Source organism: Rhipicephalus sanguineus, chromosome 2, assembly GCF_013339695.2.
Source record: "Rhipicephalus sanguineus isolate Rsan-2018 chromosome 2, BIME_Rsan_1.4, whole genome shotgun sequence".
Classification (NCBI taxonomy): domain Eukaryota; kingdom Metazoa; phylum Arthropoda; class Arachnida; order Ixodida; family Ixodidae; genus Rhipicephalus; species Rhipicephalus sanguineus.
The window spans coordinates 39,831,168-39,855,124 of NC_051177.1; the positions used below are offsets into that span (position 1 = coordinate 39,831,168).

Sequence of the window (23,957 nt, forward strand, 5' to 3'; positions counted from 1 at the left end):
AAACGTCCAAACCCAGTCGACTTTCGTCTCCAAATAAACAACGCTCGTCCTTGGACGCATGACGCCGCCACCTTGAGTCCCGCTCTAACGTGGCTTCCAGACTTCTTGCTCTTTGCTTCGGCAGACAGTGAGAACATTGGAAGCGCGCCGACGCCTTTATTCCTACAGTGCTTGAAAGGAGTGTGCATAAACAGGACAAGCGTGAGCTAACAACTGCCACAGTTGTTACGCCTTCGTGCATGAGCAACGCGCTGCAAGTGTCGGCAATGGAGAGTCAGACGCTCTTAGACATTTCTTTTTCCTTTAAACTGCAGCGCGTAGAGCGACACCTATGCGTTTCCTGCCACACGGATGCGTCTGACTCAAGGTGTGCCTGGTGTTCTTTGTTTTTTTTTTCTTCCACATCACAAGTGGGTACAGAAAGGGGCCACTTTGTCGTGCGCGTCTCAAGGTCAGTTTTAAAATTGAAAGAAAAATGTAGGAGCGTTGCGTGGTAGAAAACATGCTCAAGCTCCTCCGAGATTTGCTTACCACCAGCGGTAAATGGTGCATATAAGTAGATCGCCGTTATTTCGCCGGGGCATGCGCGGCGCATGGTTGAGTTGTCTAACGCAGCGCAATGGGGAGCGAGGGGTCAATGTTTCGAATCCCCGGTCGGGTGCTTCGGAATTTTTTTCTTCTGGTTTATTTTTCTTTGTGCCTTTTTTTATAAATATACATACGTATACATATCCGGGACGTGATGGCCACGGCGACGGCAAAAATCAGCCGAGAGTGTCCATATAATCGCTATCGCAATAAAAAAGATGAGAAGTGTGTGAGCTCTTATGGCCCACAGAAGGAGTACCATTGGTAACTGAGGCCGGTGTTTGACATAAGCGGAGTCAGCGCTCTGGCATTCGAGTGGGAAATAGCGGCTCCTTTGACTTCAGTGTCAAATGAGGGTCTTGGGCGAGGCGTGGTGGCCGCGAAATCAGACAGAGGGAGGAAGAAAGAGGTGAAGGAAAGACTTTAAATGGGAAAAGGAGTTGTGAAAAAAATGAAAGAGGAAAAGAGACTGTCATAGAACCACAAAGTCATTACGCCTACAGCAATGTCCAAGTACTACACAAGGACATCGCCAGTGGAGAGCGACAATGTGTTGTTCAGTCCGGTTTCTCCAAGAAAATGCAGCACATAATTACACCATGTACGGCTACCTGACGAAAGCCCAAGTAGCCATTAAAAAGAAGCAAAATATTTCATCACAGCATTCTAACACATACTAAATAATTTGACAGGTCTTGCCAACTTTGGCACAACAGTATACAGAAAGTAGTGCGGACGAACACATTGACAGACACAACTTCCACTTTAATTTTCTCAGCAAACGTATCAACGCGGGAGAACAAAGCACCACAAGACTCCTCACATGCATTCCTTAAGGTTTAAGGTCATCATTCTATTTCATTACCCTAGCATCACAGGGAACCGGAACGACATCACTTGCATGGTCGCGCGAGTGTACTATCGTCATGAAAGTGTGTGACTGCGGCGTCAAGGGAGATCCTTTGTCTAGCTGCTTGAATTCTTCCACTCATGGTCAACCGAGACCGCAGCTATCAAGGCATAGCATTGCGTGCTAGAATTTCCGCACGAGTAAACACGGTGCTCACGTTAAGCACTGAAAGAAAACAATTACGTCAAAGCGCCGCTCCGACTCTCTGATAAGCAGGCTGGTTTCTGAGAAGCGTCTCCCAGTTTCACCGCAGGTCGAGTTTCCAACTAGTCCTGCGTCTCGTCGTCATAAAGGGCAGTCACGCTGTGCGATTCCTGCGAAGACGATTTCTTGTTCTTGGAGCAAGCACGCAAGCTGGACATGAAGGAGGCGTCTTTGCCTTCAACAAGCCTTATCTCTATCGCCCCTCTTACACGCTTGTTTGCTATTCCTTCTCGGAATTCTGAAATGCAAGCCTTCTGCTTGCAATGAAAGCTGAGCCTGCGACAATTCGGCGTGCTTCTCGTTCAGACTCGGCACTAACCATGTTTTCGAACGATTTTCGTGCGTTGGGCGTAGGTAATCGTCACCAAATATCCGTACTATATTTAGTCATTCGTTAGCGTTATCCCATAGTGTACTGGCAAAAAAAAATTGAGATTCGTTAGGCTTGTGTAGTAAATAGCCATCTTTCATCACCGCAGAGGAGACCAGGTTCAATGGAGTACGGAAAACTGGATCAAGTTGTGTTGTATACGGGCGCAACAAAATCGCCTTTCATTCGCGAATGCCAGACTGGTCCGCTTGGTCGCGGCACTCCTAGAGCGATGCCTATGCAACACACGGTAAAAACGAAAGAAAGAAAGAAAGAAAGAAAGAAAGAAAGAAAGAAAGAAAGAAAGAAAGAAAGAAAGAAAGAAAGAAAGAAAGAAAGAAAGAAAGAAAGAAAGAAAGAAAGAAAGAAAGAAAGAAAGAAAGAAAGAAAGAAAGAAATACCTATAGTATTTGCATGGTCAGCATGTTTGAACGAGTGGTGATGTTTTAATATTCTGTAAGGTTAAGTGTGTTAATACTAATATGACGACATAGCATATTTTTATGCTGACAAAAGTAGTGTTCAAGAAGAATAAGCAGTTTTGTCACGCGTCTGGATCAGTCGTGAATATGGAGAAAACTAAGATTTGGTTAATGGGAACAAAACCCTCTAGATCTGCTGGTATTAGTTGGAACAGTGCACGCTCGAGCACCTTGTGCCTTTGCATCGGATACGGAATAAGGACAGAATTGAAGTAGTCGCCTTGCTTATAAATGTGCCGTGCTTGTAATCAGCCAAGCCATTTTAAAAATACTGCTTTATTGCTAAATTCGAGGCTCTGAGTTCCTAATGTTTGAAGTTTGAAAAACAGCGTGTCGACGAAAACGTGCTCTATTTTCGGAAAAAGACGTAATTCATTCCCATTCCATTCCGTGCAAAATGCACTTAGTTCCATTCCCATTCCATTCCTCCAAGCGTTGTCCCCATTCCAGTACCATTCCATTCCGGGGTCACGAAAATGGGGAACGATGCCGCAGTCATTCCAATTCCGGAGTGGCAACTCCGCAGCTCTGGTCTAGACTTACCGCATATATGAGTCTCTTTAAAGAGACAGATTACCTATTTGTTGGGTCCCACCAATCACCGACGAGATTATATTGATCTCCAAAGAGAGTTCGCGTGTCTCTTTAAATAGAGTCATATACGTGGCAATTCTAGACTGAAAAAATAAAGTAAATGGGCTCTTTTTCTTAGACTATATGCCCATCACAGAGTACGGATGCCAAGCCCCCTCTTCTATCGAACTGTAAGCAGGGCCAATACGCCTTGGGATTACGAAACCCGCTAAGTTGCTGAACATCCCTCTTCTTCTTGCCTACAACCCAGTCGAATCTAAAGGTGCTAAAGAAAGCAAAAGAAAAGAAAAACAGAGAAACAAACAGAAAGAGAGCGAAGCGAAATGGTGGTCGCTTTTGTCTCCCCTGCGAATTGACGACTGCCGAAGACAGGCCACGAACGCTCGCGATGACGTCATGAAGAGCGGAGGAAGGTTAGTAGGGGAAAGTGTGTGGGGAGGGGTAGGCAACAAAGCTTCTTCTCTTGTCACGGCCAGCTTTCCCCCGATCCCGTCGGTCGGTCCATTTTCGATTGCCTCCTACGGCGGGGGGTTCCCGTGTTGACGCTCCGCTCCGAGATGCATTAACTTTCCCTCGGCGTCTTCTGGGCCATTAATGGACTTTTCTCTCTTTATTTCTTATTATGCCGTTCCGTTTTAGTGCATTTCACCACCCTGCTCCTTTTTCATCCCTTTATTCCTTCCTCGCTTGCGGAGGAGGCTTTTGCTGAAAGATGTTCTTGTGAAAGATCCGTGCCCGCTGACGGATGACCCACCGACTTGCTTGCATTTACGCGTAAAAGCGCTGTTATATATACGAATGCATTTTTCTGGTTTTTTAATGAGGTTCAATTTCAGCGTCTTTAAAGAATCGTCATAACGTTATATCTCGACTACGCATCAGCAGCGCTGGAATCGTGTTAACAGGGAGAACAGCGTTTCCCAGCATACAAAAATAGCTCCCACTATCCTTGGGCCGAATCTCCAAAGCTTCTCTTTCGTAAGCGCGTCTTCCCATTGGTGAGCCGGCTTTGCTAATGACGTGTCCCGCATCGTGATTGGCTGAAGTATTCTCTTAAGAAAATTTTTAGTGTGAGAACATTTCGTGAATACGGACCATGAGATTGCTCGTTCTTGCTTATCTACAAGGCACACCTGATTGTTGTCTCAAATAATTTTCCCATACGTTTGCACAGCCACCATTATTCCACCATTATTCGCAAATGTTTATGGATTTTTTATCACTTCTTTATGGGACATATTCAGATTGCAGTAGAATGAGTGTTTAGTAAAAATAAAAATGATGCTGTCGCCTCAGGTCGCATGCGTAATGGTTTCTTAACGATACCCTGATCCCTGCTTCGAAACGTTGCAGCTGAGCCAAATAACTTGCATTGCGACGAACGTGAGCGACTGTTTAAGACCAATGGGTTGGGACCAAGTATGGGATGAGATGAAATAACAGCGCTGTTCACTCGTGGTTAGCTTATACGCAGGCTTCATGCACTCTTGATTACGTTCCCTTTTGCTTTTCGCTTGGACTCTTCACTGTCGAATCAGATTCGGTGGTATACCACGCTTCCGCTTGCATGAGAGGCACGTCACGGCATTGCAGTGCTTTTGCATCCCGCTGTTTGCGCACTGCGTCACGAGAAAGAAGGATAGAAAGAGTGAAAGAAACATTCACTGAGTACTGAGCGCCGGCGCTGTTCCAATGTTCAGTGTGCTTGTCGCGAGTTCTAGGGCTGGTTTTATTGAACGCCGTTTACGCTAACGCAGCCTGTGGTGCATGACCTAACGTGGTGCATCATCAAGCCTTCTCAGTAGTCACTTTATTTCAAAACACAGACATTGAATGTCAGCGATGTTCGTGCTGTGATGGTCTCCGTTTGATCATGGCCCGCTTACCAGTATACATCGTTAATTGTAATACCCTATCTTTTAGCCTTCTTGTATACATTCATTTTAATGTTCTTGTATATATTCTCGTATAAAATCTGTAAGCTATTTTTCTTAACATTTTTTTTCTTATTTTTATTTTTATGGGACGTATGATACTTGTCCACAGCGCTTGTTGCACATGATGTAAATCAGTCTTTCCGCGTTTTCTATTTTTCTAAAAGTTGTTCTGTGTTTTTGTTCTTTTCGAGCACTTCTAATGAACCAGCTTTACATTAATTAGGTAATTCTGTTTACCATAGTTGGATTAACCGACATTCATTTCCTACTAAAACGTCCCTCCAACAGCTTTCACCTCAGGACTTTCGAGTGTTGTTCAATGTATAACACAATAAAATTGATTGATTGATTGATTGATTGATTGATTGATTGATTGATTTTTCTCAACCCTTCATCTGCATGCTGTTTTATTTTGCTGGTGTTTTCGATATAACAACACACTGAGACACATTTTCTGTAGGTCTCCATTACTGCCCGTAAACTTATATATATATATATATATATATATATATATATATATATATATATATATATATATATATATATATATATATATATATATATATATATATATATGTGTGTGTGTGTGTGTGTGTGTGTGTGTGTGTGTGTGTGTATATTGCTCATTCGATGACCAGAAGTGAATTTGCCACATCATTCCTTAAGGAATCTCCCGCCTCGCGCCTTTTTTTTTTGTCGCTGCGGCTCAATAAAAATTCGCGCAATGCCCGCCGGATAGAACGGAATGAAAGAAGCGATCTCGCTGAGAATCGGCCGCTTCTCTGCTACACTTTCATTGCTTCTTCTTTTTGTTTCATCCAGAGCCACGATACTGCGTTTAATGCCTCAACTGGGAGCGCAAATTTGGAACGAACGGAGGCGCGCTACGAGAGAGCATAACGGGCACATCCCGATTTCTCTTCTTCATTTTCCCGCAATTTCGTTCTTTTCCTGTGCTTCTCTTTCTTCTATTATTTGTGTTTTAATTCGTTCCTGCGCGAAAGTGCGCGCCCGAAGCGAAGCCATCAGCATAAAAAGCCGGCGCGTTTGTGCACGCGCCAAGAATGACCAATCTGCTTCATGCATTCTAGAAGAGATAGGGAAAAGGGGGGAGAGTGTCAACACAATGGGCAACCGTCAAATTGAATGACTGTCCCTCTTTCCCTCCTTCTCCCTGTCACTTTCGCAAAGAGAACCCGCGCTCCGAACGAAAACAACGGGGAAGGCATCCGTTTCCAAATTGTGAAAAGGAGGCGATGACGACGAGGGCCCGAAGAAAGGAGCCCTGACTCGCCTTGGCTCGCGTTTTGGCTTGGCTTGGCATGCCTTGGTGGCCGGGAGGGAATATCTCTGTTTTTTTTTTTTTTTTGCGTCTGTCTCTTCTGCTTTGTATTTAATTTTAACCAAAGGGCCTCTGAAAAGGCATCCACAAAAGCATGGGATATTGATTTCGCTGCTTCGTTGTTCCTGGGTCCTCCAGAACGCTAGACTTTCGGGCGGGTATACGCTAAGGCCGTGGCGTAGTGGCAGCGTAGGCGCACTCGGAGATTTATAGCACTTTCTGTAATCTTCCATCATTTCTGTATTTGACGTCGTCGTCCTTGTCGTCGGGCAGGCAACAGAGATTGTCTCGCCCCTAGCTCCGACACGTCTAGGCTGACGCCGTCTTGGGCTTCCACTGGCGCTTCGAAACCGCCCTAGCTTTACATACCACTGTTCTTCTAATGTTTCATCTTTGTATCTTATCGGGATGCAGCTTGAATTTGGCATGTTCATTCGAGAAGCTATTAAAAGAGTCGCTCATGCCTGAATTTGAATTAACTGCCCCTTTTTTTTTTTTTTGAAGAGCAGATGGAGAAAACCGAGGAGAGCTTTTCGCCAGGAACAGAAATCACCAGTTTTGTAAGCTGCTGAGGACGCGCTGATAATGACATTTCGGTAGAAGCTGTCGTAGAATGATTCTCTAAGCCAACTGATAGCCTTGTGGTGTGACCACGCTGAGATGTCCGCCTTTCTTTCATGTCAGCGTGTTTGCGAAAACAACGACGAGAATGTGACGGAATGACTTGGTGCACAGTATATCTGTCTACCTGTGCGACTGCATTTCTTTCTTTGAAAGATGTTTATTCATTTTAACAGGGAAGTTGTTAAAGCTCGAGGTAAAAGGGATGATCGCATGAAGCTATCATCATCATGAACGGGTACGTGTCGCAGAAATCAGGCAAATCGCACTACTCACCGCTGGTCCCCTAAAAATGAAGGTATGTAAAGAGATAAATAGCAAGAAAGAGAAAGAAAGGGAGGAAAGACAGAAAGATAAAGGCGGAGAGAGAGAAATCGACAGAAAGAAATGGAAGAAAAAGAGGAAAAGGAAGAAAGAGAGAAAGAAATTAAGACAGAGAATCAAATTAAAGAAGGAAAGAACTAAAGAGGGAGAGTGTAAGATAGAAAGAAAGTAACTGGCGTTAGCGAGAAGACTTGAGGAGCAATCAGCTTCGCTGCGACAAGTTTTGCACGACTTAGTGCAAACTTCCCGCAATTTTTTTTTAGTCCTTGTTTTTTCACCTCTCATGTTCTTTTTCTTTTTATATAATCTTGATGGCCTCGTCTGAATAGGTAATGACTGCGTATTATAAGGCCCACACATTTCCAGTTTTCATTAGATTCTCTCACTTTTTCTTTCTCTCTGTGTCTCTCTTGTTCTCTGCGGTTCGCGACGGTGGAGTAATGATGGCAGCACGAAGACAGCTCGTCGGCGACTACACATTTTTCTATTTCTCCCGCTGCGCTTTCTTCCCACCTCGTCCGCCCCATCGCTTGCATCTTCCTGTTTTCTCTGTTGTGTGGAAATGGCCGTCCCTCTAAACAAGTTGGTGAAGGTGACAAGGAAACATCGTTTTGCCAACTCACGGAGTCTGGCGTACATACACTGCACTGAAAACTTGAGGAACGTCTTAGCTATAGTGAACCGGGTTTAGGATTACTTCTTGTCATCGCGTGCCCTATGCTTATTGTGCGGTAAGCAGTACTGCCGGTTGTGGCCTCTGAAAGACATGCACAAACTGCACCATTTTCAGAGCATGTGAGCATCACGCGCACGTTACCAGGCACCAAATTGTCAAAATTACCCACCGCGGGGGTCTAGTAGTTATGGTGCTCGACTGCAGACCCGAAGTTAGCGGGATCAAATCCCGGCCGCGGCTGCCGCATTTACGATGCAAGCGAAAATGCTTGAGGCCCGTATGCTTAGATTTAGGTGCACGTTAAAGAACCCCAGGTGACTGAAACTAACGGAACCCTCCATTACGGCGTCCCTCATAATCATGTCCTGGGTTTGGGACATTAAACCCCAACGATTATTGTTAAAGTTTTGAAGTTGCACGAGAACGTTCTGGCTAGCATGTCCATCACGGAAAATACGCAGTGTCTCTGAGATAAAAAAAAAATGCTCTGCTTAGTGAGCAGTACTTTTACTTTTCTACGACAGCACGTAACAGCTCAAAACTAGGTGTATACTGAGTCCTCCAGTCATTTTCGTTTCGCAAACCGCTGTTTTGTCGTGCCGTCCTCATGAGACCACCTCCTCAGCTGCCGCCTCATCCTCGTCATAAGGAGAAGATGTGCAAATTTGTGCTGTTTTGTTGTTATTGACAACCTCACGTTTAAAGCTATCGTGTAAAAGAATCAGAGTTGTTGTAGCCACATAGGCACCAAATTCTCGTTTAACACAAATATTTCAAAAAAGCAATGTTTGATCGACTCCATCACTGGAATTCAAACTCCTACCTCTGACGAAAATGTGCAGCACAAAAGCTGGACACGCTATAAAACCAATGCGCCATCACGCTGACATCATACTATTACGCCGACTATTATGGTAGTGACGATAGTGATACCGGTGATAATGATAATAGTGATCATGATTAACACTCGTCGTTGTTCTTGTTTGTCAGCCACTTTCCTCTAAGTTATCATGTTTAGGCTATGAAAATCTGTGAAGTCGCAGTAATTGAGCAAAGAAAAGATACCCTCTATAGTCTGAAGATTACGTCTACGTTCACGCATACGGGCGTATGTGTGTAGGTATGAGGGTGCGCTTTTGTACCTGTTTGTGGGTTTGTGTGCGTTTGCCGTTGTATATATGTGTGCGCGCATTACTTAAGACCGTTGGTCGGCAATCTCACTCATGAGTCAACTCACTCAGACTCACTCAGACTCAAATTGGGACATGTCTCTGAGTCTGAATGAGTCCAAATGAGTAATATTTCGGTGAGTTGAAGTCCGAGTGAGTCCGCTTGAGGAAAATTTCAGTGAGTCTTAGTCCGAGTGAGTCCTGTTGAGCAAAATATCGGTGCGTCTGAGTCCGAGTGAGCCCTAAGCGCAAAATACATTTCTTTAGTGAGTCTGAGTAAGCTCCACCTTTTATTGCCGACCCATGGTCCTATCTACTCACCTATCAGAATTACTATCCGCCTTATATCATCTTACGTTTATACTCAAGTCTATTCGCACATATCTCAACGCACTAGTGTTCATGCGCCACCTCAGTCTTTATTGATCAGATGCGTGAGATAAAGGGGGAGAATGTGCCATGACCTCCCCCCGCAAACTCTTTCACTGGACGTTCTTGGTATAAATATGGCATCTGGGTCGCATATTTCATAAAAACGTCCTTAGTGGATTACAGTCACTGATAACTCGTATTTGAAGCTACAAGATAAAAAAAATCACGCCATATCCACGAAGTGAATGATGATTGAGGAGCTTGCTCGGAGATAATCGGGTAAACTGTGAATGCTCCACACATTTCCTCTACTGTCATATAAAGACGTCACACGTTTTTATAGTAGCTATTGTGGTCAGGTCATTGTCGAACCACAAACGGTCGCAGACCTTGCAGCTGTGGCCGAACGTGTGGTCGAGGAAATCGAGGTAATGTGGTTTTGCCTGCGTTAATATCATCATCAAGGCGCTCGAAGAAGAAGATGAAGAAGACTTCTTTTTCGCGCGAGCTGTGCCTGTAGCGGTCGCCTATGGAACTAAGGTTACGCTTACGACGCGGGACATTGCCCAAGCTTAACCCTTTCAGCCCTGGATTTTTTATTTTGCTCGGGGACTTTTTTTCCGCGTGTTTTCCCAATAGGTATGACCTCAGAAGACCACAAACAAAAAATTCAGCCAGTGGTGCAAGTATTAATGAATTTACGGACATGACATCAAATTAGGTCATCAGGGCTCAGCGGTTGTGAAATGAGAAAAATAGCATATTTTTTCCGGCTATTCACTAGAGTACAAAAAATGTGAACCACGTCTCCTTTTTCAGCGTGATACTAATCGAAACAGCTTCGGTACGTCGATCCGAAAATGGCGCTCACCCGCCTCATCTGACCTACCTCGGCGTCACCCATGACTTCGGTCAAGCTTCTTCTTCCTTGCGGCTTCCAGCTCCGCAAGCATGTCACGATTTTGGTGTCAATGGCAGTGGGGATCATTGAAGAAGTATTCCCCCAAGAATGGACAGTTTTGATTTAAATTCCGAGGTGCTAGGGGAAATGTTTTGTGATGGTGTCAATTGACACCGCCAGGGCCGAAAGGGTTAAGAACCTGGTGAGCCAGCTCCTAAAAGCGTATGGTCGAGCACCGATTATGTGAGATATTGGCGTTAGACATCATTTACACCATGATCAGAAAAGCTAATTTTACGCCAACGGACTCGTGAATCGACTCAATCAGGCTCACTCAGGCTCACTCAGGCTCAGGTCAAGCCGTGAGTCATAGTCTGAGTGAGTCCGGCTGAGCGATATGTTGATGAGTTTGAGCTGAGTGAGTCCGGTTGAGAAAAAGTTTAGTGAGTCTGAGTCCGAGTGAGTCCGGTTGAGGAAAATTTCGGTGAGTCTGAGTCCGAGTGAGCTCTCAGGGCAAAATATATTTCTTGAGTGAGTCGGAGTGAGTTTCAATTTTTTTTGCCGACGTATGCCTAAAGGCACACCGCTTTATACTCGAATCACTCAGTACGTGCATCGTATACCACGGCTCGGCACAAAAGAAGGAAAGCAAGGGGATTGCCTCCTTCTTTTCCTTTCGGCGGAAGAGACGGCGAGACCTGTTAATACGCGCGCTCATTAATGCAGCGTGAATGGTGTTCCGTGCGGCGCATATAAAGGAAAGTATTTTTATGCTTGCGGCCGGGGCTTTACAAGCAAACAACCTCGGCCGGGCAAGGTGATCGATAGGGCTGTATAGCCCGCCAAGCGCGAGTTTTGAACCCTTTTCATAACGCGCACTTCATAAACGGGAAGCCATCAAAACACCGCGCTGCGCCGGGCGTCGAGCTCGGGGGCGTCGTTAACTGAATATTGCGGCCTGCACCTCGGCCCCAAAACGTCTTCGTGATGAATAGCCGGGCCCTTCATTCCCATCGGCGATGCCGCCAGTCGCGACCTCTGGTGAACAAAAATGTCGCCGCTTCATAGTTATCTCGACATTGGTGATATCAGTTATGTCGTTATTTTCATTGTTATAGCTGAAATAGTGAGAGAGTGACTCCTAACAACAATTAGGAGCAGCGGAATCGCTACAAAGTCATTTCATTCTTGCTTTAAATTGAAGTAAAAACAATATTCTGGGATTTGGGGCGCTAAAACACTGATATTATTACGAGTCACGGCGCAGAAAAGGACTCCGGAATTATTTTGCCATCTCGTGCACTTTATTAAAGGCACACAAGTGCGTCTTGCATTTCACCTTCATCGAAATGCGGTGGTCCTGCCCGGGAATCGGACCTGCGTCATGTTGTCCGCATCATGTCGCTCCTTGGATATATCATTGAACTAGTGTTGTAAGAATGGTCAGCTAAACGCGGATTATAACGAATACTTTGAGTATATCTCGTAATTATCTATCATAAATAAAACGACAGCTGAATGCACATCCCAAATAAGGTCATAATATTGAGATTTTGTTTCTTTTTTCACCCCCTCCCAGACGGTGTGCACAGCAAACGACTCCACCAGTGCCTTTAGTCTCACTTCGCCATTTACGTAACTGGGATTTATTACAGGACGACGTATATAATTGCCATTGGACATCTGCACGGCTAAATATTACAGTTGCTCCTAAATTGCAGGATAAATTTTGTTAAATTCCGGTCAATAACGTAACCAGGAATCAACTGTGGCGGGTGTTTAAAATAAAAAACCTTATTTTCTTTTCTCAGGGGAGCGGTTCTCCTGAATTTTCCGCCGGGAATCACGAAATATTCGTCGCTGCTTCAGTACGCTGTGACATTCAAATGCTTACTGTTCAAAGTAGGCTCGTAGAAATGGGATCAAATCACTGTCCTTTGAGTAATGATTTTCCCAGTGATGTATAGCTGAAATAGTGTGCAAAGGCTCGGGAAGTAAGTCCAGACGAACAGGAATGAACCGTGACTAACCTGCCACGTTACTGGGTCCACAATTGAACGTTCGTCAGAAACACGTATATTTATGCGGTCGTCTTGGTCCGTCGCCATTTACTAATAAGAACTTGTTGTTGGGCAAGTTGCTGAGACCGCTACGCTGAAGTTGACAAACGAGCAATGGCGCCTAGTTGCTCCGGCGGGAAAGTAAAAGAAGACCGGGTGTCGCGTCGTGCAAAACACGTCATTCTGATCAAGAAATTGGAAAGTATTGCATGAACCAGTATCTTTTTCTTGCTTCTTTTCGACCAACAGCCTTCTTTGCCACTAGAGACGAAAGAAGAGCAAAGGGTGTATGTGGGGCGAAAAAAAAGAGAACAACATTGCGGCGATGACCTTGGTTTAAGGTTCTAGGTTTAAGGTGAAAAATATCGTAATCATAACCATAACAAAAGTCGGCTCGGGAAACGCCGATACAGCATTTTAATGGGATTAGCGTTGCTATATGATGTAGCAAACAGGACGTGCGTCTGGTTAACCTCCCTTTCTTTCCTTGCGTCTCTCTCTATTTCTCTCTTTTCAGGGTTATGTCATAAATCGTGCGTCCAGTATTTCACGGTCTAATGGCTATAGGAGAATCAAGCAGCTGTGCTGCGATGCGCGCGTTCAAAATGAAATTCGCTACCAACTTTGGTTGTCTGAGTAGATAAGTAAGTTGTCGTGAGTGCGTGCAATTGCGCACTCGCTGATGCACAGACCCACAGACCTCTGCTCATAGCTGTGAAGCTCCCCGAAAAAAAAATAATAATGCAGATGTGGCTTTGAATGTAGCATCACTTACAGGTTTATCTTTATTCATTTGTCCTGTAAAACGGAACCATATAGCAGACAAAACGCAAGCTACACAGGCAGCAGGCAAAGGTAAACGCAACAACCCCAGTCATCATAGCGACAATCAGTAAGATACCACTCCCCGATATACGTCAGTCGCGCTGTATACTTTGACCCCTCGATATCTCGTATTATATATATATATATATATATATATATATATATATATATATATATATATATATATATATATATATATATATATATATATATATATATAGCTCGACGGGCTCCCTCCCAACTGCGGTCATACACGGTGCCGCAGCAACGGACCACAATGCGTTCTTCTCGCTTATACTTCGAATCTTCATCGCTATAAAAACCCGTGCATAGGGGCCATTTTCCCGTCGCAGTATACGTTGCGAGCACCGGCGCTTAAATTCCCATCAGACGAGTCTTTTCCGTCTTCCTCTCGCCCCCGTCGCAGCTTCTTCCCTAAACTGCCCTCCCGTGGCAGCGGCCTCAATTCCCGATACTCTCCTGGCGCTTCCCCTACGGTCGCATGCGCACGAACGCCTTTTTTTTTCAGCTTTCCTATACCGTTTTATCTGTACGTGCCTACAGTATTATAAGCTTCCAAGTGCATGCTTTGCTTCGCTTCTTTTTCGCTCTTTCCTTTTTAACGTCCTCACGTAGCAGAGGCAGTGGACTATAGAATGGAGAGCCGGCACGCTGCCTGTATGGTGCCTGGCTCGCTATCGACAAAGGCTCCGTGCCCGTGCATTTATAAAGGCCTCCGTGCTCTCCAGGCCTGAATAGACCCTAGAAGCACCGTGAAGGCATGTTGAGTGCGGCAAGATAAACCGAGAATAGATCGTCGCATTATGCATTTAAATTGAAGAAAGAGAACATAGAAGTATAGGCAAACTTTGCATGAGGTTCCTTAGGGAGGATCGATTGACAGGTGCGAGCTCAGGGGCATTGGGAAGCAGACAGGTGAGGATGACTTATGGTCGGCAGGGACATCCCGTGCTGCGCGCCAGACCCAGGGCGCCTTTGTACTTTAAGGTTTCGATAAAAGCACTACGAGGGAACCGCATGTCATTACGAACGAAGCGTGACCGCTGATGCGTTCGTGAACGATCCTAATATCATCGTATTCTGGCAATGTTCTTTGAAATTTTATTGAGGTCATGAGAGACGCGACGATCAGTAAAAACTGGTAAGAGCACTGAAAAAAAAACATGGTTGATCTCTCCGTCATAGGAATCGGAATAACACGAAAGTAAAGCGTGCCCTTACAGAAGTAACTGAATGTTTACTGTAGATTGATATAAGAGAGCTTGCACAATGTATATTGACGTCTGGCAGCTATAGCACCGTTGAACGTGGATGCATCCACCTTGATGATTGGTGGTAAATCTCCATCCCGACGACTAACGTCTATGTTAAATGATTAAACAAACCCTTGTGGTAGCTGTAGTAGTTAACGGTGAAAGCGTAATCAGAGAACGAGGTGTGATAGCCAGAAGAGCGTCGCATATTGGACGCAGAACTTGGTCGCCATCACGCGGTATGTTAGAATGTGATTGAACACCACGGCCGAACTAGAGGGAAACGCAAAGCGCGTCGTGCCGCCCCTGTAGCCCGGCCGCGATTTTTCTCGGGGCGAGTGCGAGAGCGGGGAACGCGGTGTTGGAGGCAGGTCATGCAGGCGCGTGTCGCAGAGATATTTTTGGTTTGGATTAGCGTGTTGCTATGAGCGAGACCGACGCATTTACGACGCTTCAAAGCCATATGCTCTGCTATGGTGGCTAGCTCTGCGACGCTTGAGCTAAGGTCGCCACCTCGCGGTGTGTTAAGGCATTGACAAAATTGAACTTCTATTGAAAACGCGCCGAATGGGACGGACGTGTAACGCGTTGCAGGTGCTAATCGCGGAGGCCACAGTAATGACGAATTACTTTACCTTACCGCTCCCAGAGGGCAACACCACCCCGCCGACCGGGAGAGTGGTAGATATATAAAAGGCGCGTTTTTAAAGCCTCTAGAGTCTGTGACCGTGGCGCAGTGCAGTGACAGCGAGTCATATTGGAAAAAAGAAACAGAGGTGTTAGGAGATAAGACAGACTAATGGAAGGGTTGGGGTATGTCAATATTCGCGCGGGCCACAACATGCAACTTGTTTCTAGTAAGCAAGCTATGGTACGTAATGCAAGTGTTACATTGCAGTAGAATAAACGTTCATAAAATACACAGAGTATTTGCGGTCTTCATTTGGAGCTCTGTGTGGGAAAAATCGTCGCACGAATCTTTCCAGGAAAGTACGAGATGGGGGGCTTGGTTTAACGCATATGTACATACGTCAACTCGTCAATCGTTTTCTTTTCCTTCGTGATACAGATGACCCTTTTCTGAGGACAGTCATACAACTGAGGCTGTGTAGAGTCTTACCGTGTTTCATAGTTTCGTCACAAAGTGTGCAAGGACCCATAAGGGGCTATCTTAAAGAAGTTGTTTCATCATTCCATTTCTTGTCAGCGCGTTTTTCATTTGAATACTTGACTGAGGTGTCACGTAGAAAATTGTATAAAGACCTTGTGGATATTTTATTGCCTGTACCGTTGTACCGTGAGCTATATTCTGCAGGCCCAGGCCAAGATGTACTTAAACGCGTGAAAATAATGCTCGTAGCGCCAGGAGTTAAAACATTTTTCTTTAAATTGCACACCGGCACTTTACCAGTTAAAACATGGTTGGAAGATAAAGGCTTATTTGTACCATGGGGCCCAGATTGTTTTCTATGCAAAAAACCAGAGACAATTGAACACGTTTTCCTAGACTGCTGGAGTGGGGTGTTTTTTGGGGACATATTACAAAGAACTCTAAAAAAGAAGCTACCGTTAAACTCACATGGAATCCGGTTTCTCTCGGTTGAAAATGAAGATGGCGTACCTTACGACCTTATTATGCTCCTGGGCCTGCATAGTATATGGCAAACCCGAACGGCCTTTCACAATGCCGATGTGGAAGTCAGACCTGTTCGCGATTACTTTCGCGAATGTGTCTCTCGTTTTGTCGAAATGCAGAAAGTGCAGATGGATGTACCGGAGTGGGTTCCCAGAGTGGAGTTGTTGTTACACATGCCAAAGTTTTAAGATGTAGTCAGCTAACAGCTGGTGGTGTATCACTGTACTGTTCCCTGGTTTACGATTAGTGTATGAAAGTACTTTGTGAGGCAATAAAGAAAAAAAAAAGACCGTGGCGCAGTGGGTAGCGTGCCCGGCGTCTGTCGTTGGGGACCGAGCCGTCGTAGGTTCGATGCCCGTTGACGGAACCTTTTTTCTTTGCCATCTAAGCGTGTAAATTTTTTCGGCGTCATTTCCTTGACGGAAATACGTCACTGAAGTCTTGGTGGACCTCAGCATAAAACACTTTCGTGTTAAAATATCCTTTAGAAACCTGGTTCCGGTGGTGATACAAATTTGCGGGAAAATCTCACCCTGACCGTACAAATACCTGAACTAGCGGTTTCTGCCAATGTGCAGTCGTAGATAATAACGTGTAAATTATCAGAAGAACAAATAAAGAATGGATCGGAGGGTCCGTTTTTTTGTGATACACAACAGACTTACGTTGGACAAACGGGGAGATGCGTCAATGAGCGACTAAGGGAACATGCACTAAAGTTTAACAAGAACGCTGATAAAGGCGCACATTTTGTTGCTCATATTAATTCCTGCCGCAACTGTGAGGCTCAATTTGAAGGGACGTCGATCCTAGGCAGAAGTGACAATGGGCATTCGCAGCTGGCCTTAGAAGGTTACCACATAAAAAAAAGAGCACAACTTTGTATCCGTGATACTTCCTTGTCCCTGCACCCATCTGAATAGGATTTCATGTCCTCGCGTATGTAATGCACTATCATCTTTGTTCGACGTTTTCCTTTAGAGCTACTGTTGTGTGCGTATGTGCGGTAAGGTTGCATTGGGTTTGTATATGCATTGACGTATAAAGGAATAAAGCAGTTGTTTAGTCAGTGCTTGTGTCGGGTCTTTTCTTCGTGGGCGGCTTGTGTGTTTAAGCAGTAATTCTAACGTCAGGATTAGCTCAGTAGGTTGCTTTCTTTGAGTGTTCGGGAATAGAAAGACCTAAAGCGACACAGGGAAACGTTCATTAAACAATAATTTGACAGGCAATCGCAAGACGGAGCTAAAAAAAGAGAGATAATTATTTTATTATGGGTATGGTTGATAGGTGACGTCGGTCCTTCTATTGGCACCGGCTACTCTTTTCCCAATGAAAACTAACGGCAAAATAAAGATTCAACACACTGGAAAGCGCAGGAGGCAGTCATATTTCACATTTGCTCACTTCTGCACATTAGTAATGCAAGGCATTGAAGAGAGTTAATGAACAATGTGCAATGAACTGAATTTTTCTGAGCTTCTTTGTTCAAACAGAGTTTGTTATATGAAAACCGGTAGGCGGGCCGGTTAAACCTAATGTGTTTTGACTTGCTGCGCTGCGCAGCAAAGGATGATAACGAGAAAAAAAAATGTATGAAAGAATAAAGGCAGGTAGAAGGGCTGTCTTACATACTGTTTTGGTTTCTTACATCTTAAAGAAGTGATGAATGTCGATGCTGCCGAATACGGCACCGGTCCTTTTTTTGCCCTCTCAATTGTCAACTCTCAAGGCCAGATAGCTACTGCTGCCTCCATTTCTGCTCCCTCTTCTGAGGATGCGGAGGATGCAGCCGTTGATCTGGCCCTTAATATTCGAAATTATTCCCTCATTATCAGTGACTCTAAAACTGCCATCTACAATTTTAGAGCGGTGAGGGTGTTGAAAGCAGCCCTATTCCTTCGCCTGGCCCATCCCCTGCAGCAAGATACCGCTTTAATATGGACTCCCGCGCACGCGGGCCTTGCCCGACCATTAACGGTCCGGGCGCAGGCATTAGAAGAGCCAAGCTCCGTTTCTACAACGGCTCCGTTTGCTGCGCGCGATCGCCTTCTAACATTTCGTGACATCTGCAGCCACAACCGCCTCGGCCGTTTAACCTTCCCGCCGCTAATAATGAAATCCCCGCGCAGGCGCGAAGTATACTGAGGCGACAGCTGTAGACTCGCACCTTTCCATCTCCTCACCTTCTTCACCTCATGTACCCCTCTCTCTGCCCGTCCTCTTCCTGTAAGTATTGCTCCGCAACGAAAGCACATCTTAATCAGACCACGTGGGGCTGCCCTAAGCACCCCGCTCCCCGTCCCTACGAAAAGTGTTAAATAATGGGGAGCAGTGGGAGGCTGTCTTGCGCAGCTTCAAACCTGACGTCCAGGATGCCATCTTTTGTTGGGCAGAGAGGGTTGTGAAGGACTCCCCCTATCTCTATCCCTTTGCCCCTTTCCTATCAAAAGGAAAAATGACGTTTTTGCCTACCTACCTTACATCCTCCTTTCAATGCTTTTCTGACACAAGCGCTGAGGTCTTGCTCAGATGCTGGTATATGTAAGACCACTTCACCACATTGCGAATTCATTCTTCGATTCGGTGACGAAGCGGTACTTCCGGAAGGGAAATTTCTCCTCGAATTATTGTCACGCCTCATTCTTGTTACCTCCATATTCAAGTAGTTTCCGCCGACGCCCATTAGTTCAAATAAAGTTCGTTCGCACCTTTGATCACCTCTCATAACTACTCCAGAAATCTTTAATAGGAGGTTTAAACAAGATGACTGAAAAACGAGTTTATACCCTCAAACTCCCGAATGGGACGCAGCCTGTTACCCACAACTTCGGGAGAATGAGAAAAGGAGCCAGGGTTGTATCATTAGTCAGTAAAAAAAAAAAAAAAAAAAAACATCGATATCTGAGTGAGAGGGAGAGCTACGTAGGTGGAGAAGAGGTCGAACAGTTCTCGCGAGCGTTCCCTAGGACTGCGCGAAAGTCTCTAGGCGCGTTCCCCAGTGAGGCTTCAGCGAAGCCGAGAGCTGGCTCGCCCCTCCCTCTCGCTATGGACACGCACGCGGCGCGGCTCTCGCTCTCAGCCCCCTCTCCTTCTCTGTGGGCCGCGCGAGTCGATGGGGACGCGTGCTGCATGTCGCTACGAGAGCGGCGGTCCGATGCGACGAATCACCCCGGCGTCGTCGGACGACCCGACCAGCGCTCGAAGCTACAATCGCGTGCGCGCCGCCGCTCCGCTGATCTTTCCGATCCGGAGCACTTCCACCCGGCTAAGGTGGCGGCGGCCGCTCTGCGCTGATCGCGTCGTCGGTGTCGGGACAGCGGCGGTAGTGGTTCTGGTGGCATCGCTCGCTCTTCCCTGGACGCCACAACGAGCTCTGTGCCTCCTGTAGGTTTGTAGCCTGAAAGAAAACCCTGAAGGAACTGTTTCACGAATGCATGAGTCTTTTAGGACTGGCGTCTACATTTCTGGCTGTGAAATTGTCGCTCGCACTTGTAAAGTTTCTGTGGTGTCAGTGGCAGTGTTATAATTTCTTGCTTTGCACTTGAATTTAATGGTGCGCGACTTTTTGGTTTTGCAAAAACGGTAGTACCTGCCAAGTTAACATATTTTTTCTAAGTACGTTTGCTTTGACTCTCTCGTGTGTAGCTATTTTATTTATTATATGTGTACTCTATGTATCAGTCAATAGTAATTCTTTTGACCTAGCTTGAATGTATGGCTATCATGAAACCAGATTTTGTTAGGTGGTTTCCTATTTAATTTATGTTTACGATTGCTCCTGCACTATTTTTTATATATTCCTTTTTCAGTGTTTTTCACAGCCTTATTGCTGAATCTCACATTGTTTCCTTTCTAGAAGTTTTTTTTTTCTAGGCTACAAACCACGCTTTATATTTAGTATTAAGCTATTGCTCTGAAGTCTGTCTTGTTATCTTTTATTTAGGATTGTAAGTTTTGATAGATGTATATACACACGTATCTACTATGAATACAAACCGACCGTGCTTAGCACTGTAAGCAATTTTTAATGTAGTATTTACATTGCGAAAATTTCCACTCTGCGATGTCTATTTATAGACGAGATTATTACGTTGTGTAGTTACATCTTTTGATTTGTGCGTGTAATAGATCTATTGAACAACTGTTTTAATTGTGTGAAAAGTGTACAGCATTGTTTATTCTTCACGAGCTGTTGCGAGGACAGCCACGTGTAATGTTTCGCGAACCACAGTTAGATTTAATTGTCGATATCAAGAACATTTACTTCATGGAAGGGTTTCTTCAAACAAGAAAAACCTGTCTAAAACAAACGTGACTGCCATGATAGTTGGCCTTCCATTCAGTTGTGCACAAGGACCGTATAACACACTTGCCTTGGTACCAATCTAAGAGAGTAGAATAGCGTGCAGTAGTACCTTTCGCAAAACACTTTGCACTTCGTTTTGGTTGTGTAACATAGTTCTGAGTTTTTTTCTGTTGTATAGTAATTAGATCTAGGGAATCGCGGTGTGCTTGGCACATTGCCTAATTGCCTGTCGGCTTCCTTTGTATGTTTGGGTCGACCTAGTTTTGCGTCACCTCTTCAAGAGTACATTGGGCTTTGTATATTATGTAAAACATGCATTGTACTGATGTCACTTTCTTGAAGATTACTTGTGATGTAACTGTTACGGCCACAATCTGCACTTGTTGCGTTTTTTGTACTGTGACCCAAATAAAAAAACTTTTTCCATCTTTACCTTGTGATCGCAATTTCTTGCAGTGACAAAAAGGATAATTTTAAAGCTTCCTGTAGGTTTATGATCGGGTACCTTGGCATTGGCTAGCGGACTTCTATGTAAAGTGTGAAATCTGTTTGATAACTTTTTCTATTCAGTGGCATTGACGTTGTTGAGTTGCTTGTTTTCTCAGTTACTTACCTTTTATAATATTCAAGTGCATCATTGAAGAAATAAGCCACATAGGGTGATGACTTCTGACATGTGCATAAAGACGCGCCCCAGGTGCTCAAGGTTAATTCGGAGTTCGCGACATGCCTTATAATCGGAGCAGGTTCATGGCATGTAATATGGCAAGTTTCTATGAATTCGTCTCGTGGCGAAACACGAAACTGCCGGAGTGACACGGCTGTTGGTGCGAGATGATCAATTTCTTTTATTCATCCACAACAGTCGCATAATGTTGAACACAACTGGCACCGTGTTGCCTGCACCTGGTAGTTGAGTAGTGCCTCAATGCTACAATAACAGCCTGGAAGCTAAGGCTGTTTAGAGGCATTAGCACAATGTATACCCTGCACAATTGTTGACACGAGTCACTTACGCCCTTAGTTGTCTTAGTAAGTACATAATTGATTAAAAAGTTAAGTTCAGTTAACTTGACACCCATGCTTTTTAAATGTAAGGTTTACCTTTAGTTGTGAAGAATATCGGCAACTGCAAGTGGAATGTATGTATGCGACAACTATGCCTTTATCTATTCCCCATGAAAAGTTATTTTCCTGCAGTAAATGCTTATCAAAGCTCTAGCATCTCTCTTGTGACAGATGTGTTTGCTTGAAGGTGTGTATAAAATTAAAATGCAAGTTTTTTTTTTTTCATTGGCTAGACTTCACTCGTAATTTTGGGTCACTCCAAGACGTCGCAGTGCTTGTGGCTTACTTCATGGCTTCTTTCAGTCGTGCCAAATTCTTCTGCACTTGGAAACTGAGGAAACTGATCTGACGATGGTCCCAGATAGACTATCTGCACATTTTACCATATTGTCTGTCCTTGAGGTCAGGTACAGTTGCGTTCTGCTCACACAACAAGGTAGATCTGCAGCATTAAGTTCACAAGTGGAACAAGTCAGCGACGTATTGTCATGCTTGTCCCATGGCTTTCTGCCATATTTCTCATACTAATATACGAGTGTTTGATTTCTTTACTCAAATTCAAATATATATTTAATGGTTGTAAGTATATGTTGCACATCTACAACATCTTCCGTGTAATGCGTGGCAGATTAACTTTTCCACACAGACTTGAAGAACTAAGAAACTTGGTTTCTTGCGAAGTCTCGGCAATAGGCTCACTTAAAAAAATTTTAAACTCTCTGCGTGCGGTGTTGCTCTATGATGGTTATCTCATGGTCATCGCTTTTCTTAGCACTGTGTTTGTCTCGTAGATTCCTGTCAAGAATGTTACATGGACGCACATGGGCGTCGGCAGGGGGGTGCAAATGGGGAACTTGCCCTCCTCAAGCCACACTAGCACCTGCCTCGCCCTCCGCCTTCCACAAGCTACACCAGCGTTCCCCCTCCCCAAGCTGCGATGCAACATGGGTTCGCCCCCCCCCCCCCCCCCAAAAAAAAAAAAGAAATTCTTCCGACGCCCATGTGGATGTACGCCACCTGTCCTGTAGGGAAGCAGCCGAAGTACACAGAAGAAAAAAACACACTAAAAAAAGGACTATAATTACGATTCTGATCATTGTGTTGGAACTTAATTTCAAGCTTAAAATTTAGACATTGGTGCAGGTCGTTAGATCATATTTCAGATCTCGATCGACTTGGCTGTTATAGGGCAGTTGCTTAAACAGGGTGTTAATCTGGATCGTACGGAATTCCGTCATTGTTGTAGGATTAACCATTTCGCCGAAAGAGTGCACAGTCGCACCCACATCTGTCTGCGATAGAGCCTGCAACATCACTCAAGCAACAAGCTTCAATTTAAGGACATTGTCGCAGTCGTATGTGCTTAGAGGTAAAATGCGCCAAGCTGACGAACTCCACTGAAGAAAAAAAGAGATAAAATAAAACGGAAACAGAAGTGACGCAACATGATGTCAGCCCATGTCTGTCGCGCAGTTCCTCGATGGGTGTATTGTCACGTCCACGCGCACGCATACACACACGCATACTTCGGTCCATCTTTTTTGTACAAGGCGGCGCGATCAAAGGCGCTTTTGTGGTTCTCGATCGTCGACAGCACGTCTCCAACGAGGTCGTACGCACAATGTCCAGTGTGTCCATATGTACAAACCGCACCAGCATACTTTGAAAGGGCTGTAGCCAGCCTGCCGCTTGTAGATGATTGAAGCGTAGGTCCCCAGTATGCCAGCGGCCACTCTGTTGAATCGACCGTTGTTGTTGCTTCGAAGTCCTCCCATTCTTGTGTTGTCGGTTGTCGCCATAGACGCACACACTAATACGAAGTAATCACGTCCGCGTTTCAGTTATGTTTTTGAAAGCACGGCACAGTGTCCACCCTGCACCTGAGAATTTGTTTCCCGCACCTTATGAAAGACTAGACCTGTTTCAGGTGACCCTGGCCGCCGGCCTTCCATTTCTTGCTAGTGCTGCAAACATGAGAAGAACGAGGCATTGAGGCGTTAGGAATAGTTAACAAGGTATAAATAAATAAATAAATAAATAAATAAATAAATAAATAAATAAATAAATAAATAAATAAATAAATAAATAAATGCAATACGATCTTGCCAAGAAAAAAAGTGGGGCAGCTCTGCACTAGTGTGAAGACTGAGGTAGCAGTGGAGGTGGTGGCGTTCCCCTCCTCCTACTCCGCACCCACATCTCTTTTTGTTTGCCTCTTTCTCCGTCTTTCTTCGTTTATTCCTCTATCTTCCATTTCTTTCTCTCTACCTCTGATAGTTTTTCTCGCTTCCTCTTTCC

The 23,957-nt window shown here is 44.9% G+C and overlaps 2 protein-coding genes across 5 annotated transcripts in view; one reads left to right on the forward strand and one right to left on the reverse strand.

Moving 5' to 3' along the window:
• Positions 1-20,425, forward strand: part of LOC119382792 (extracellular sulfatase Sulf-1) — a 391,997-nt gene extending 371,572 nt beyond the window's left edge. The window contains exon 19 of the transcript XR_007415066.1: positions 20,095-20,425. The gene's annotated coding sequence lies outside the window, so the exon portion shown is untranslated. The remainder of the gene's footprint in view (positions 1-20,094) is intronic.
• A 2,228-nt stretch (positions 20,426-22,653) lies between these two features.
• Positions 22,654-23,957, reverse strand: part of LOC119382793 (Down syndrome cell adhesion molecule-like protein Dscam2) — a 277,145-nt gene continuing 275,841 nt past the window's right edge. For all 4 annotated transcript variants that reach the window (XM_037650646.2, XM_037650644.2, XM_037650645.2 and 1 more), the window contains exon 25: positions 22,654-23,623. In XM_037650646.2, the coding sequence (XP_037506574.1) occupies positions 23,583-23,623 (41 nt within the window). In that variant the 3' untranslated portion in view covers positions 22,654-23,582. The remainder of the gene's footprint in view (positions 23,624-23,957) is intronic.